Consider the following 13574-nt stretch of genomic DNA (forward strand, 5'->3'; position numbering starts at 1 on the left):
ACCTGATCAAATTCCTGCTTCTGAATACCGGACTTTACGATTGTATGCAGAAGATCCTAGGTTTTGTCAATGCATTCCCTATTTGTTTCATCTACTGTTTGAAAGTGATCTGTCTGGACTGTCTTATGCAGTGAACTACATCCTGAAAAGCGGTTTACAACTGCGAAATATCTCAGCAAGGGACTTTATGGATAAAGTCAATGTGCAAGACAGTATTTTGGATTCTCACCTGATTAATCTGATGGCATGTCAGCGTGGTACTAATGAGTATTGGTACCATCGTCATGGTGACTTAAAATGTATGCTGAGGAACTTAGGAACTCCCACATGGTTCCTCACTCTCAGCTGTGCTGAGTATGGCTGGGAAGACTTACTTGAATTTCTACGAGAGGCAAATGGAAACATTGAAAATATTGAATTCAAGACACCCGGAGAACTGTGCTCTTTGGATCCAGTGAATGTATGCGGGTACTTCAATCATAGATTTGAAGCTATGATGTCTTTCATCACGAACAAGAAAAATCCACCTCTTGGAGAGGTGTTGGATTTCTTCTGGAGAAAGGAGTATCAAGCACGAGGTGCTCCTCATATACATATGCTGCTATGGATCAAAGATGCACCCAAATTTGGAACAGATCCGGATGACTTAGTGATGAATTTCATAGAACAGTATTCTACATGTGCTGTTCCAAAGACAAAGGAAGACAAAAGTCTAAGAGAACAAGTTTTACGGTTTCAAAGCCATCGTTGTGGAAAGTACTGTCGTCGTAAATTCAGAAACAAGAACAAGTACAATACAAAATGTCGTTTTGGATTTCCACGATTGTTGATATCTAAAGGAAGAGTGAACAAGTTGATGTCTTTGCTGCGACATAATGTGACGAGGAAATCACCCAAAAATACATACAATTTGAAGAGAAACGAAGAGTCCAAGAACATCAATGACTACAACCCAGTGATTTTGTCCATGTGGAATGCTAACATGGATATACAGTTTGTGGCTGACAACTGTATGGCTGTGGCTCGGTATGTGACGTCTTACATCACAATAAAAGAATAGACAGAACTCAAGGATATGTGGGAGGACATTTCCCATGAAAAGAGCCTCAGTAAGAAGTTGTACAGTTTCAGTCTGAAGATGTTGTCTCATCGAGAAATCGGAGCTTATGAATGTTCTGACCGGTTATCTTCAGCAAGTCTCTATGCCAAATCTAGGAGTATCATTTGGACAAGTCTAGGTCTTGCTGCAACGCGTAATCGAGTTCTCAAACCTGTACGGGAAATTGAGTATTTGGCGGAGAAGGAGCCAAGCAGTACAGATATTTTGAAGACCAACATGTTGGATACATATTATCCAAATAGAAGCAGTCACCTGGAGAATGTTTGTCTGTATGAGGTTCTACAAAATTACATTTTCAAGAGGAACATCACAGAAGATATTGTTAAAGGAGTGTATGCTGTAATTGGAAGTGAGGGATGTCTGGTCAAGCAAAAAAAATGTCTATTGGTAAATCATCGAAAATGGGATGGCGAATCTCCAGAAAGAAAAGAGTTTTTCTTTTTAGCTCTTTTGCAACTTTTCAAGCCTTGGCGTGCAGAAGAGGAACTGCTTGGAGATTTCCTCTGTTACGAAGACTTTTTCAATGCAGCCAAGGAGTCCATAGAATGTCCTGTTTTCCCAAAATATCTAGAAATGTTGAATGCAGAAATCGAGCAGGAAGCAACAATAGCAGCCGAGATTGCTAGAGACAGTTCTCAGGACAGTCAGAGTTCTGTTTCATTGAGTCAGGATCCACTAGGAGGACCAGTTATCGAAAATTAAGCTGCCACTGCCATGATTGAAGTGGAAAGAGCCATGGCACATGCTCAGGAGGATGTGGTTAACTTAGAAGATTTGGAAAGACAACTCAACGTTGAGCAGAGGAAAATATATGACGAAGTTACCAGCCAAATTGATCATGGATTAAGTCATGAGAAGAAAGAGTGCTCATGTACGTCGTTGAAGCCTGTCCGACTGTACGTGAGTGGAGAAGCAGGAACTGGAAAAAGTTTCCTCATTAAAGCAATATCATGTTATCTGCAGAAAAGAACTGAGTCATCACTGTCTTGTGTTGTCACCGCTCCAACTGGACTGGCAGCACATAATATTAAAGGTATTACTTTACATCGGCTACTGATGCTGCCAGTGGAGCATGATAACAAATTACAATACCACAAGTTATCGGGAGATGCTTGTTGTGAAGAATCTAGAGTCCTGAAGAAGATGAAACTTCTTATCATTGACGAAGTAAGCATGGTTTCCAATGTCATGCTTGCCTTTGTGCATTTGAGAATGCAGGAAGTTCTTAAAACAGAGTGTGATGTGTTATTTGGTGGCAAACACATCATTGTTTTCGGTGATCTTCTGAAGCTGACACCAGTGAAAGGACAACCAGTGTTTAAACTGCTTACGCATGAAGATACCAGGAAGTGCCTAGGGAGCATTGGCAACGTTAACATATGGTTAAACTTCAGTTATGCTGAGCTGCGTGAAAATATGCGTCAGGCGAAGGATGAAGATTGCAAGAATATTCTACAAGATGTTAGAATCGGGAAAGTGACTGAGCGTGGGAAAGAAGCTTTACATGCACGATTACTGTCAAATTTGTTTCCAGAAGAAGACGTTCTGCCAGAGAATATTTTTCATAAAATTACTGAGAAGAAATTGGGAATATGTTTGATGCCAACTCTTGCAGAATGTTCCATCTTCAACAACAAAATGCTGAATTTAGAAAACCAAGAGATTGTGAAACTGGGACTATTTACAGAATAGAGCATATGGGTGCAACAATTGTTTTGTCTGAGAATTTGAAATCTAAATTGGATTCATTAGAGAAGACTATATCTAAAACTGCTGGTTTTGAAAAGACTCTGAATGTGTGCTTAAATTGCCGTATCATTTAGAGAAGGAATTTACATGTTGAAAGAGGTCTGGTAAATGGATCAATGGGTAATGTTGTTGATTTTGAGAAATACAGAAATAGGGATGGAATTGAATTTTTAAAAATTAAATTTGATGGCATTGAGGAAGTACAGCTAATTGGTCGTTGCACAGCTAGGTTTTTGCTTGTAAAAGACTTATATGTTTGCCGTAAGCGATTTCCTGTTTGCTTGGCATATGCGGTGACAATAAATAAATCACAAGGTTTAAGTGTAGACAGTGCTTTGGTGAATATTGGCAGTTCTGTGTGCAAGGAGGGTATGGCTTATGTAGCATTGTCACGAGTCAGAACTTTATCGGGTTTGTACTTGATTGAGTGTGATGTCACAAACATTTGTGCGTATCTAGATTGTGTTATGGAATACAATAGGTTAAGAAGAGAGTATGCGCCACATTTGCCTCAATATCCTCTGTTTGAGAAACGTGTGGTAGGCCGGAAACGTAGAAATGTCACTAATAGTAGGGAGGTTGTAGCAAAAAGACCAAAAGTCGATGAACTCAAAATTGTAAGCAGAAAGAAAATGAATTCTGTTGAACATGTTGTTGGTTTTCAATTTGAAAATAGTTCCGGTTTGAACTGCTGTGCTAATGTAGTGGTTAATGTTGTCTTTTCTCTAGAATCTTTAGAAGAACAGATTTTGATCAATTCGGATCAAAGTTTTTGCTGTTTGTTGAATTCTGTGTTAGAGAAATGTAGCGCTGATAGAACAAGAGTAGAAAGTGTGTCTGAAATTTGAAATCTGTTAGACAAATGTTCAGGTCAAACACAATTCTCTCAAAATATTCAGCAAGATTGTCAGGAGCTTTTAATGTATATGCTTAATGTATTGCAAGATGAAGGTGTAGATGTAGATCATCTGTTTGGCCTTTCCTATCAATGGCAGCATGACTGCGAGAATTGTACGTTATCAAGTATTGCTAGTGTAGACTCAGAAAGATTTATATATTTAACTTTGCCAGACACTAAATCAGTATCCTTTAATAAGCTAGTAAAAGCAGCCGATCAAAACATGGAGTGTAGCCAATGCAAGTCTGCAATGCTGTCCACATTATTTATACGAAGATATGGCCAGTATGTCATTTTAATGTTCCAACGATGTAGGCCTGATGGAACAAAATTGACAACTTTAATTAAAAATGTTGTGGCTTCTCAGTTGTCAATATCAGGAAGGACTTTTCTAACTGAAGCAATTATATATCATGAAGGTCCTTCAACAACATCAGGACATTACACAACTTATTTGAAGTCTGGAAACGGCTGGTCATTCTGCAATGATTCTGTTTTAACTTTCAAAAAAGGATTGCCTTTTCACCTTCAAAATTCTTACCTGGTGTTCTTACAACCAAAATTTTAGGGAAGGAATCTCGGGATTTGTTCTGAGGAATTTCAAGAGGTTCTAATGGCTCCTACACTATATAGCCTTGTGGATAAGTGTAGTACAGAGCGAAAATTGTTTGTTTTAATAAGCTAATTCAAGCAGCAGATCAAAACAAGGAGTAGAGGTAATGTAAGTCTGCAATGCTGTCCACATTATTTATAGAAACTTATTGGTGAAATGTCATTTTACACTTCCAACTATATAAACCAGATGTAAATAAGTTGTGAAGCCTAATTAAAAATGTTTTGGCTGCACAGTCGTCGATTTCAGGAAGAACTTTGTAACTGCAGCTATTATATGACATGATGGTCCTTTGACAACATCAGGATATTACACAGCTTATTTGAAATGTAAAAAAGGCTGGCCTTTCGGCAATGATTAGTATTTGACTATGAAGCAATGTTGCCTTTTGACTTGTTTTCAGAAGTGAGAATTTAGGGTAGGTAACTGGATTATAATGATTCTAGGTGTTGCTGTAATTTAGTGTGCTGTTTTAAATTGCTTTGTATGTCTCATTTCTCTTAAAACGATGGAGCTTATCTTTCAGAAAGTGGCGGGCAGAAAATAATAACAGCACAACAGAGTATAAGCTGTTCATAGGACATCCTTTGACGTCATGGAAAGTAAGTTACTTTTGAGGAGTTCTGATTTCTGATTGCTTATATCATATGGGTTTTTTAAACGCAATCATTTTCATTGTGTTTTTTTTTCCCGCTGTTATATGATGAATACCTTCAACTCACTGTTTTCAGTGAAATTTGATATATTCTGAGAACAGCAAAAATAAACCATTTAATATGTATAATTAATTCTGTACTTTGATTTGTAATTTTTAATATGTACTCATCTTGTCTCATGCTCACTCATCTTTTACTACTTTCTATCAATTTTAAAATTTTTGTTCTCTCATTCACAGAATGAAAGTATAAAAATAACAAGTGACTAAGTTAACGATAATTATAAGGTAAGTGTTTAGTACTCATTCCGTTACATCTCTTTCACATTTAACTTTTATTAGTTCCACTGCTTCATTTCTTTAACCCTCAGTTTCCTGCCTTTGCTACTTCCCTCATTCCTTTTTCTATTACTTACTTATTCTACTCCTTCCACTCCTTTTCTCAGTCCCTCTGTTCTCACAGTTCCTCACTCCTTTTCACTCAGTCCGTTTCTCTAACACAAACTGTCACTGTCTCTTCACTCTTTTACAAGTTGTTCTTTATGCTTTCTCTCTGTAGTTCATGCACAGTATCTTATGTTCATTTCTTTGCTGTTTCAATTATTCTTTTTCTATCACTTCTTCTTTTCTTCTTTCTGTTTTTCCACATCTTTTTATTTTATTCACTATGATACACCTTGTTTTAATCCTATTTACTAACACTCTCTTTCTTTTAACACTTTCCCTCAGGGTTGTTGTTTTAGTCCGGTTCTATCCCTACTTCTTATTCCACATCCTTTACTCTGTTTCTTTTTAATTTGAAAATTCATTCTCATTCTCCAAGTAACTCTTGTTTATTATTCTTCTACACTCTTTTTTTCTTTCACTTCCTTTTCTATTTTATTTTTCTCAATTTTTCCCGCTTACAACTTTTTTTGTATAATTATCTATTTTACAGTATCTTTGTGTTACTCCCTCTAGCTGTCTTTCTTTTAACATTATTCTCTCTGTCTCCTTCCCTTATATACACTATTTTTTTTTCTTTTTTTTTTTGGTTCGCTTCCGGTTCGCGTACCGGGGCACGAACCAGGAAGCGAATCAAAAAAAAAAGAGAATGCAAGTGCCAAACATTTTAGCAATTTTTTATAAATGGGAGGTAGTTCTGAAAATAACTTTTTTTTAAATTGTTTTTGTTTTAGACTTTTTTTATTATTTTCCTGAACATTTTTTGCTTTTTTTGTATTTTTTGAACTATTTTAAATTTTTTTTGTTTTTTTAAGGGGGGAACAACAAAAAACAGGCATTAGAAACGGCTCAACAGGAGCAAAAAAAAAATTCACTTTTTGGGGCGTTTGGAGCACTTGTGATTTTCAAATGCTCTGTTTATTAAGTTTATGCTCATTTCGCTGTAAGAAAGCAAACCCCCACAATAAATACACACCAGCTTGGTGTGTTGAAAATTTGTTTGGATAGTGGGGACCGTCTCCCTCGCCTCTAGCCCCGAAAGACTTTCATGCGTTGAGGAGGTGGCCACAGGAGTTGGTGGATTTTCACGTAGATTACGCACCTCCGCCACACTGTAATTTATTGGATGCCACCTTTGCATGTGGCGATGCATAGTATAGTTCCCAAAGCTATACTTTTTATCTGTACCTCAGGACAGAACTTCTTTGCATATCAGGCATGTAACATGCCGGGCATTCACTTTTTTTTGGCCTTGAGGAAATGTAAAAAACTGCCAAATGAAATTGTCCTTGCGGTGTGATTTCCGGGGCTCTTCAGGCAAAAATACTATGTCATGTTCATCCTGTTCTACTTCTTCCTCCTCTTCTTCAGGGTTGGGAATAAACTGGGGAGGTGGTCCATCCTTGCTAGGGGGTGGTGGAGGTGGTGGGGGTCCACCAGCTGCAGCTACAATTAAAGCCATCTTCCAATAAGCAAAATAGGTCTTCCTCTCACAAAGTTGAAAGTCAGAGTGAGAAAAATAGGAGGGGGGCTTTCATAATTTGGGAAAAAAAATGTTCTAAACCAATGAAAAGTGTTATTTTTAGGTCACATGACCTAGCCTTACATCATTAGGAAACCAAAAGTGAAATCAACCAATAAAAAGTGTTATTTTCAAATCACATGACTTGTTACGCTTACGTTGCGCATCCCGCTACGCACCCGGAGCACTTCCGGGTAGCTGCGCTTCGCGCCTCGGTTCGCGTTCCAGAAAGCTTTCGGGTGCGCTAACGCGGTGCGTCATAAGACGCATTACGCGGCAATGCGATACGTCGCGCTTACGCGACGCGTCACGATGTTGTTTTCTAACGCGGTAGTTGCGCTAACGGAACGTTTACCGGTTCGCGGACCGGGTCGCGGAACCAAATTGAGCTAACGGGAAGCTACCCGGTGCGGGACCGGTAGCGAAACAAAAAATAAATAATTAAAAAAACATACACATAAAAAAATTATATTAAAAACATATAAAATATATTTTTCCATTAAAATAAGAATACATTTTACAGCTTTTGATATTTGCTATTAAAATACCATTGAAATTCACTGAAAAAACCATAGGTTATAGACCATATATAGTTAGGAATTAGCATTTACAAAACCTTAAAAATTCACTGAAAAAACCATAGATTATAGACCATATATAGTTAGGGATTAGCATTTACAAAACCTTATTTTACTCACACAAAACCATTGAAATTTGCATATATAGTTAGTTGCACTAACTATATATCGCGCACCCGCAATTCACTGCTGATGATGTCACATATTACATCATTCATGACATGGTCAGTGCCTACTTGCCTACCAACTATTGTGTGTTATCAATTCTTATCATATGTCAGAATTGTAAAGCAAACTCTAGTTTGACAATACTTGAGGTCTTATTTATTTTTTCCATTACATTATGGCCGACACACTTACCAAACTGATCACGTGACTCCTTCAAGGGGCGGTTACGGGCGCAATTCCATGACGCTGCTACCTATAAATAGTACACACCACCAAGCTCCTTTACCTATTCGAGCTCGGCGATGATGGGTAGGTGAATTCGCACGGACACGGGAAGTTTGAGGTAAGGCACACCCTTCCAACACAATACTGGATGTCCCTGGAATCTATGTCCAGCTATAACCAACCTTGGCCCTCCTCGAGGGTTTTAATACTTTTGTAGCTTCCTTGTGGATAATAGATATATCTTATCCTTTAGCCACATCCAAAGGTCCAACCCCGATGTACCGACCCGCCGAACACTCATGTGGCATTTAATCCCTGACCATTAGGTGAGTCAGGAGTTAGCCTAGAATGTTAATAATAACACTACTGTTTGGCCTCCCACATTGATATGCATGGTGTTTCCGACAAGACTGCTGATGTTTTTAAACCACTGGTTTTAATTATTCTTTATCACTTTTTTCATGTACACAGTGTGTGTGTGAGTTTTACACTGCACGCTGCAACAACACAGGCATGTTCTAGTTGTGCTAGTTGTAAAACACCACCACTAGCATGTTATACTATGTTCATGCCCTGGCTCAGACCATGTATGCTTTCAGGAGAAATGTAATACTATTAATTCTTTATTCCTTTTTCTCCCTTGTTTAGGCATAGGATTAACCACAGAGGTAAACTATACCCACACAACACACATGACACCAGCATGTTGTTCATTTTATGTAGATTTCACCATTACTAGGTCCTGATGAATCGCGGGTAAACAACCCCACGCGAGAAACATGTCGACCAATCCTTCTTTTAGTCTCCTCTAGGGTCACTCTACCTAACTTGTCGATACCTAGCGAGATAGATTCACGCTTTTAATTGCAGTAGGGGGACCCCCAGAATAAAGTGGTTTCCGGCACCCCCTGCTACATTTTAAATCACTCCTCCAGGCAACTTGCTACCCCACCGACACACCCCCACTTCACCATAAGGCAGTTGGATACAAAAGATCTCCGCCAAAGAGCCCCTCTCCGAGGTGAGCCTGTCGGGGATTGCACCGCCTCCCCGAGGAGGAGCAACGCCTATGATGAAGCATGACACCCTTTTGGGTGTGTGAGGCAAATACATCCAACAAAATGGATGCCCAAAGGTGTTACATGTACACCTCCGGTCACGCCAGTCATACCTAATTCCTCCCTTTCCATAGGAACAGTTCAGCAACCCTCTTTTTGCTTTACCTGTACTTGTGACACGGGCACAAGATGATACTGGACCTTCCACTCCCTTGAGTGGTAAATGGTGTCCGATTGATCAATTGATCACCCTCCCTGCTTCTTGACGATTATTCCCAAGGTTGCACTCACAGAAGCCCAATTCAACTGAATTATTTATTTAAGAGAAATCAGCAACTTGTATTCCTGATCGATTAACGCTGGACGTGTTTCGGAGCCCCCAGATTCTTATTCATAGGTGAAACAGCAACTGCGCAGAGTAACTACAAATTCTTATTTAGTCACATGCTGAAAACATCATTGCCCTCGGGTGGATTTTAAGGTGAGTACCTTTGTTGCAATGCATGACAGAGTTTGTAGTGTTTTGCCAAACATTCTTGCCCTTTGGTGGGTTTCTGCATGGCTGTTTGATTTTTCCATAAAATTCTTCAAGCCCTCCAATGGACCCCAGGAAGGCAATGTGTCCAGTTTCAATCACAGAACTGCTGTGCCACTTGAGGGTTGAAGTGCATTTCCAAGCCCAGGCCCCATGTTCCTATTCATATGATGGTGCAGTCGTCCACAGCAAGAGCAGCAGTGATGAATGTCTCCATTTTACTCTGTTACCAAGGATGCACTCACAGCAGCCCAATTCAAATAAATTCTTTATTTAAGAGGAACCAGCAACTTGCATTCCTGATCGATTAACATCTGACGCGTTTTGGAGCCCCTAGCTCCTTATTCATTGGTGAAACAGCAACTGCACAGAGAAACTACACACTCTTATTTAGTCACATGCTGAAAAGATCATTGCCCTCTAGAGGGTTTCAGGTGAGTACCTTTGTAGCAATGCATGACAGAGTTTGTATTGTTTTGTCAAATATTACTGCCCTTCGGTGGGATTCCGTATGGCGCTTGATTTTTCAATAAAATTATTCAAGCCCTCCAGTGGGCCTCAGGAAGGCAATTTGTCTGTTTTAAATCACAGAACTGCAGTGGGCTCGAGGGCTGAAGTGCATTTCCAACCCAGGGCCCCAACATTCCTTTTCGTATGATGGTACAGTCCTCCACGGCCAGAGAAGCGGAGGTTAATGTCTCCATTTACTCTGTTCCCAAGAACACACTCACAGAATCCCAATTCAACTGAATTCTTTATTTATGAGGAACCGGTACTTGCATTCCTGATCGATTAACACTTGATGTGTTTCGGGTCCCCAGATCCTTATTGAGAGGTGAAACAGCAACTGTGCAGAGAAACTACAAACTCTTACTAAGTCACATGCTGAAATCATCATTGCCCTCTAGTGGGTTTCAGGTGAGCACCTCTGTTCTAATGCATGATGGAGTTTGTACTGTTTTGCCAAACATTCTTGCCCTTCGCAGTATTTATTACAATGGTATTTATTTCAATATTTTTGTACATACCATTATAAGTATAGGATGACAATATTTTTAGCATCACTATTTTGGCAATGATATTTTGGTATGGCGATATTTTGAGGGTCGATATTTTGTCAGTGAACCCTAAACAACAAGACAACTGATAGTGCTTTGACCTCTTCCATTTGTCTGACCAGATTGGCATACTACCTCAACTTTATCTCCTACATCAAGAAATAATCTTCATGTTTTTCTTCTTAGGTACCTACAATTGCATTTTGTGTTTTCATTTAATTGAGTGCACATTTCTCATTTATAAATGCATGCTGCATTTATTGTTTGCACATATACAACATATCACATTGGCTTTACTTTAGTTTGGTAGTGCATCAATTACTCATAAAATGTTTAAGGCTTTAAAGAATCAAGTAAGGTGCAACAAGATGAGTATGTTAATTCTTACATTAGGCATCTTATATTATGATGCTTACTCTTTTCAAAATAATCACAAGAGTGTATTTAAACTAAGCATGGGCGGAAAATCCGTTCCGCTCGCGGATTTCGCTGATTTTCGGTAAATTCGCAATCCGTGAGATTCATGAATTTCGCGCATAATCCGCTAGCGGAACGGATTGGGTCAAAAGTTCAAACTGACTTTTGTAACTCTTTTAGAATGGCGCCAGCAAGCTGCCAGAGCCATTCTAAAATAGTTACAAAAGTCAGCTTCAACAGGAAGCTCTAATAGATAAAGTAAAGCAGGTGCTGCTCAAATTCAGTTACACAATCATTAATCACCCCAAACTTTCCGAAAACTTGAGCTAGATTTATTTATTTTTGTAGAATTGTCCCCTGACCAAAGCTAACACAGCCGAAATGCATTGGGAGTGAAATACTTGGACATACATTTCATTAATGAAGATTGATGCATTATGGGATATGAAGTTTTGAATGCCCAAAGAGGAACATGTTATCAATTGGTGTGAATGTAACACTACAATAAAAATAAATGAACAGACATAATCAAACCACAAAGGTGTAATGAACATTTATTGAAGGTTGGCTGGAATGCCAGCATTCATTCAAGCAGTGCCCAGGGAGACAGACCAGGGATTCTTGAGTCTGCAACTCACGCATTGATACAGTTACACTCCCGAGTGGGGAGTGATTCCCGGGAGCCCGGCAAACAATGTAACCTCATCGCTGCGGCGGTAATTTTTGCGCTACGCGGCTTTTTTCAAAAAGCCGCGTTAGATGACGAGCTCAGCTCGTCATCCGCACATGCCCCCCGTGGCTGATGAAGAGCTGAGCTCGTCATCAGCATCGAAGGGGTTAAGAGTTATAGATACCACAGCAGTGCACGACCACAACATATATTCTTCAAATAATTTGAATTGAGTCACATCTAGGTGTTTATAGAGGAACACATTTGGGTTGTAGCCGAAGGCAGTGTGAGTTTCTCTCAGTGGAGCAGTATGGTGTTCAGTGGGGGAGAGGTTGTGGCACTATGGCCAGAGCTGCCAAATTTGGAACGGGGGAACCAAGTTCAGCCTTCATGACCAGTCCACCAATCCACTCTCCTGAGGGAACACATTCCTATGCTAGACCTTAGAAGGCCCCGCTAGACCTTACAAGCCCAGGTGTCTTAGCACCGAGAGGTAGACCCTAGCGATGGCAAGTGTTGGTTAACATTAAGACCTGTCCACCACAATCTTCACTGGCAGGCAGGCCTACGAAGCAGCACACCCTATAGCATCAATGGCCCTGTCACTGAGGTCACAGGACACTAGAGGCCAGTCCGCCTCACTCATAGGTAAGTCTATTGGCCTTGTTACCGCAGTAGTATTGCAACTCACCAGGGATTGGCAATGCTATATTTGCACCCACACCAAAGTAAGTTAGAAAACTTCACGGTCTCTCTGCGCTTTAAACATGCGCTGACTGCTTTGGGAGTACTGGAATTATGCAGCAATAGAGGACACCATTATTTCACAGTGCTGACTAAATTATGCGATTCAGAAAAGGGGGTGGTAAGTTATGCAGCAATAAAGGCTGCAGCATAATGTGAGTACATTTTCTGATACTTTATTATTTTTTCATTGTAACACATACTAACAGTCTCTGCAAAGATTTTGACTCAGCACCAGCGTAATGAGCAAATGCTTCAGTGAGAAAGGTGACCAGTCAACCTTAGCAAAGGGCCCTCCACTTTGCAGCAACACAAGTCATATTTTGTTCTAACTTTTGATCCGTTTGAGCTACACACAATTATTTAGTTAAAATCACCAGATTATGCAACAGATGATGTATTATGTGGAAAAGATGTCAGAGCCATAATTATGTGGAAAATATTTGCAAACTAGGATATTTTGCTGCTCTTGTTTGAACTGCTCTTGTGGGAAAAGTGAGGAGAAGTGCTGATGACAGAAACTGCCTGGGTCGGAGACAAATGGCTTGTGATTCCACTTTTAGGCTTATTTGGGGCATTCTGTGATTGGAAACATATCCCACCTTGTGAATGTATTTTACTGTCAGTGATTCATATTAAACCTTAAATAAACATGTGGATCATTGGTTGAATTAAATACCTTAATATGCTGTAATTAGTCAGTGAAATGCCAAACAAATACTAAAAATTGGGATGTTTTATTCTTTCTGGTCACACCTCTGACTCCGTCCACTGACCCATTCCTCAGGTTATTCCTGCGCTCTGATTCTCCATCCTCAGTTCTCCTACTTTTTTTCCCTACTTCTACCACTGGATAAATCACTTCAGTCAACGCTCATGGACACAAAGCAAATGTGTTTTTTTACAATTGTGTAATGCTATGTACACATATGTATGCACAATCATGTTTGTGTGTCAACTGGTAATACAAACAAAGTATAATATTTCAATATTAATGCTTACCTCCCCATTCAGGAAGCAGTATAAAACAGCAACAACAAAACCCTAGAGAAGCAAGAAATAGATGTCAAAACAATGGCTTCAACAATATGAAATGAAAAATGATGCAACCAATGAACAG

General features: G+C 39.5%; 1 protein-coding gene across 5 annotated transcripts in view; it reads right to left on the bottom strand.

Annotated features, from left to right (window-relative positions):
• ADCYAP1R1 (ADCYAP receptor type I) overlaps nucleotides 1-13574 on the bottom strand; it is a 978825-nt gene that overhangs the window by 40673 nt on the left and 924578 nt on the right. For all 5 annotated transcript variants that reach the window (XM_086940899.1, XM_086940897.1, XM_086940898.1 and 2 more), the window contains one exon: nucleotides 13457-13498. In XM_086940899.1, the coding sequence (XP_086797025.1) occupies nucleotides 13457-13498 (42 nt within the window). The remainder of the gene's footprint in view (nucleotides 1-13456; nucleotides 13499-13574) is intronic.

Source organism: Lissotriton vulgaris, chromosome 10 (genome assembly GCF_964263255.1).
Source record: "Lissotriton vulgaris chromosome 10, aLisVul1.2, whole genome shotgun sequence".
In the NCBI taxonomy this organism is placed as follows: domain Eukaryota; kingdom Metazoa; phylum Chordata; class Amphibia; order Caudata; family Salamandridae; genus Lissotriton; species Lissotriton vulgaris.